The sequence below is a fragment of the Trichoplusia ni genome, chromosome 5 (genome assembly GCF_003590095.1).
Source record: "Trichoplusia ni isolate ovarian cell line Hi5 chromosome 5, tn1, whole genome shotgun sequence".
Taxonomy (NCBI): Eukaryota; Metazoa; Arthropoda; class Insecta; order Lepidoptera; family Noctuidae; genus Trichoplusia; species Trichoplusia ni.
This window is the reverse complement of record NC_039482.1, coordinates 16,842,208-16,845,236: the sequence shown is the minus strand read 5'-3', so window position 1 is coordinate 16,845,236 and position 3,029 is coordinate 16,842,208. Positions and strand designations below refer to the sequence as shown.

At 39.6% G+C, this 3,029-nt stretch overlaps 1 protein-coding gene across 1 annotated transcript; it reads right to left on the bottom strand.

Annotated features, from left to right (window-relative positions):
• Positions 1 to 357: 357 nt before the first annotated feature.
• On the bottom strand, positions 358 to 2,817 carry LOC113493761 (cytochrome P450 6B2-like). The gene is made up of 2 exons (XM_026871767.1): positions 1,416 to 2,817; positions 358 to 609 (listed from the first exon to the last, which is right to left on the bottom strand). The coding sequence occupies exons 1-2, from the start codon at positions 2,773 to 2,775 to the stop codon at positions 416 to 418; spliced, it is 1,554 nt and encodes a 517-aa protein (XP_026727568.1). The 5' UTR covers positions 2,776 to 2,817; the 3' UTR covers positions 358 to 415.
• Positions 2,818 to 3,029: the final 212 nt, after the last annotated feature.

Genomic DNA, 3,029 nt, shown 5'->3' with positions numbered 1-3,029 from the left:
TTGTCACATGTGCAGAAGGTTTAAAATATCTATTTAATTGAAATGAAACTACTTTTACGGATTTTATCGCGGTTTAATTTTAGATTTTAGTTCTGGAATCAGGAAGATATCACCTACTTGGGATCCAATAATAAATAAACTCAAGGCCAAACCCAAGAGCAGCGCTGCAAGACATCAAGACACAGTGAGCTCATACTGCGTAGGTCGGACCACAAATAATTAATTAAAATATGAAGGTAGAACGAGCAACATCTCCTGTCAAGACGAACGCCATCTCAGTCTGCCCGTGACCATGATACCTGCAAAGGTTTCGAAACGTCGGGAACTAAAATCTAAAATTAAACCGCGATAAAATCCGCAAAAGTAGTTTCATTTCAATGTCTAACATTCGCGTAAACCTAAGAAACCACTATATCTATTTAACAAAAACTCTGTTCTGCCACCCATCTCTCTCAACCAGCTTGAGTCGGATCCCTCCGTCTGCGTGTGCTGTGGTTGTGTGTGTCTTGTATGAGAGAGTCCTCGGCATGCCGTCATCCAGCTCCAAGCGGTACTTCTTCAACACTGTCACTAGACCAGCCAACATCTGCATCTTAGCGAAGCGCATACCTAGAACAGGTTAGGAAAATTTTGATTTCATACAAATAAGAGTGGAAGCCAAAAAATCTGACAACATTAATTTCGGACAGTGGGTCATCTAAGAAGAGAGGATTAGAATCGTGCTAGACAGCATAATTAATCTGAAGTGAGAATAGATATCTGAATATAGTCGTATGGTTGGCCACCATATCAAATCCTCTGCGATTCACGCGTAGGACTAGCGTCTGTGTGATCCACGAACCCTTCCTTAGTTTAGGGGCCTTTGTGCATGGGACTTAAATTCTTAAATGTTTGTACCCGTTTCCCTTTTTGCCCCCGCGATACGGGGTATAATCATTTCTTAGTGCGGGAGTCGTTATAATGTAATACGATAGGAATGAAGTAAGAACTACCATGACAATTGTATCACCGATTGGTCACAAATCCTATTGGGAGACTATGATAATATTTTAAAGGGAACTAAATCATATCACCTTCGTTTGTAACTACGCTTAAAAACGTTTGTTCTTATGATAACGTCACTATCTAATAAATTGAGTTATCAACAATAATCTTGACCCCCAGACAAAAAACGATAACAAAAACTGGTTAGACATCACAATTTCCGATGTAAACACGTGTATTTATAGGATCATTTCGTATCATTATTGTCTATTCGACTCCATTCTAAAAATGTCCAATAAGTGCTGCTTATTTGGAGAGGAAAACATTCAATATTCGTATTCATCAAAACAGGTCCATCTGAAGTTACTCGCACGCGTTGTTAAAATTAATTATTTGACCCGATTTAAAAATAAAGGTTGAAATAGCCTTACCGATACAGTTTCGGGGACCCTCTCCAAACGGCAGGTATGTGTACGGGTTGATATTCCTCCTCTCATCGCCGAGAAACCTTTCTGGTCGAAACTCTTCTGGCTCTGGGAAGTACTCTGGATTGTGATGTAAATAATACACAGGCAAATGTACTCGAAGACCTTTGCTAAGCTGCACACCGCCAGGCAAAGTGTAATCTTCCATCACCTCCCGACTGATCATAGGCAGAATTGGATGAAGCCGCAGAGCCTCAGAAATAACAGCTTCCAGGTAGGGAAGCTCTGTTACACAGTCATAAATCAGTTTATTCTCGTGACGAGCCATCAAAGCATCCACTTCTGCCAAAACCTTATCCTGAATCACTGCGTTTTTGGCTAATTCGTAAAAAGTAAAGCTCAGAGTCGAAGAGGAAGTTCCAAATCCAGCATTGAAGAACAGGAAACACTGAGCAGACAACAGATTATCATTTACATCTAAAGCCACTTTTAAACTTTCGCCAGTTTTCATGTTTTTCACACTGTCGCCGACTATTTTGCTGCTCTGTTTCCAAGTCATAATGATATCCACGAAGTCGTTTCTACCTGAGGGCTTGTAATTACGTGTTTCCATTACGTTAGTAATTAAATTATTGAAAAAGTCAATTTGTTTTCCTACAATTTTTAATCCTAATCCATAAAATATTGATGGCCACATTGAACGCAAGAGCACATATGGAGCGATCGTTTTAGGTGGGTTCACGAACTGCGTTAATTTTTTAAAAGGGTTGTCTGCTACCTCTTCTGACATTGTGTTCGCGTCCACACCAAACGCACAAGAAACGATGCATTCTATTGTGTACCTGGCAGTTAAATCTTCAGCTTCTACCTTCGCGGACATTCCAATCTCTCGGTCCAACATGGATTCGAATGCATAAGAACAGTTTGCGATGAGGTGAAACATATTCTTGATTTTGGCTGTTGAGAACAAGGGAGTCATATTTTGTCGTAACACCTTCCAGTTATCTCCATGACTGATCAACAGATTCCGAGCAGCCGGTTCCTTGTGGCTGTGTTCAGATAAATCTCTGCCGTTAAAATAATAAAAGTCTTTAGTGACAATCAACTTGATAACTTCAGGGTCTATAGGAATCAGAACTGGTTCTGTGCCAAAATAGGCTCCAATAAACTTTTCGTTTGGAAATTTCTTACAGAGGTCCTGAATAACTCCTCCCTGGAACTTTTTCATAAGTATCCAATCTCCATAGTTACCAAACATGAACGTTGGTTTGACGTGCGGTACATTTCTTTTCTTCCAATAGTCATATTTCCGGGTGGAAACGAAATAAATTAAGGTTAAGATCGTCAGTAGGAGGTAGAAAAACATTTTGTAGTTTAACTGCGCGACCAGACTCAACACACTGACTGCGTTATCCTAGAAACTTGTTTTTATTTATTTGTGTTGTATCTTATCTGTTCAGTATTCATTTCCTGTTTGACTGATTACTTGGTGATGTCATGCGTCTCGTATATTTAGTCGCGGTTCTAATACTACGTCTTACAATACCTCTAAATTATTTTTATAATTAACTAGCTGTTGCCCGCGACTTCGTCTGCGTGGTTAGAAGATATAAGTTATGA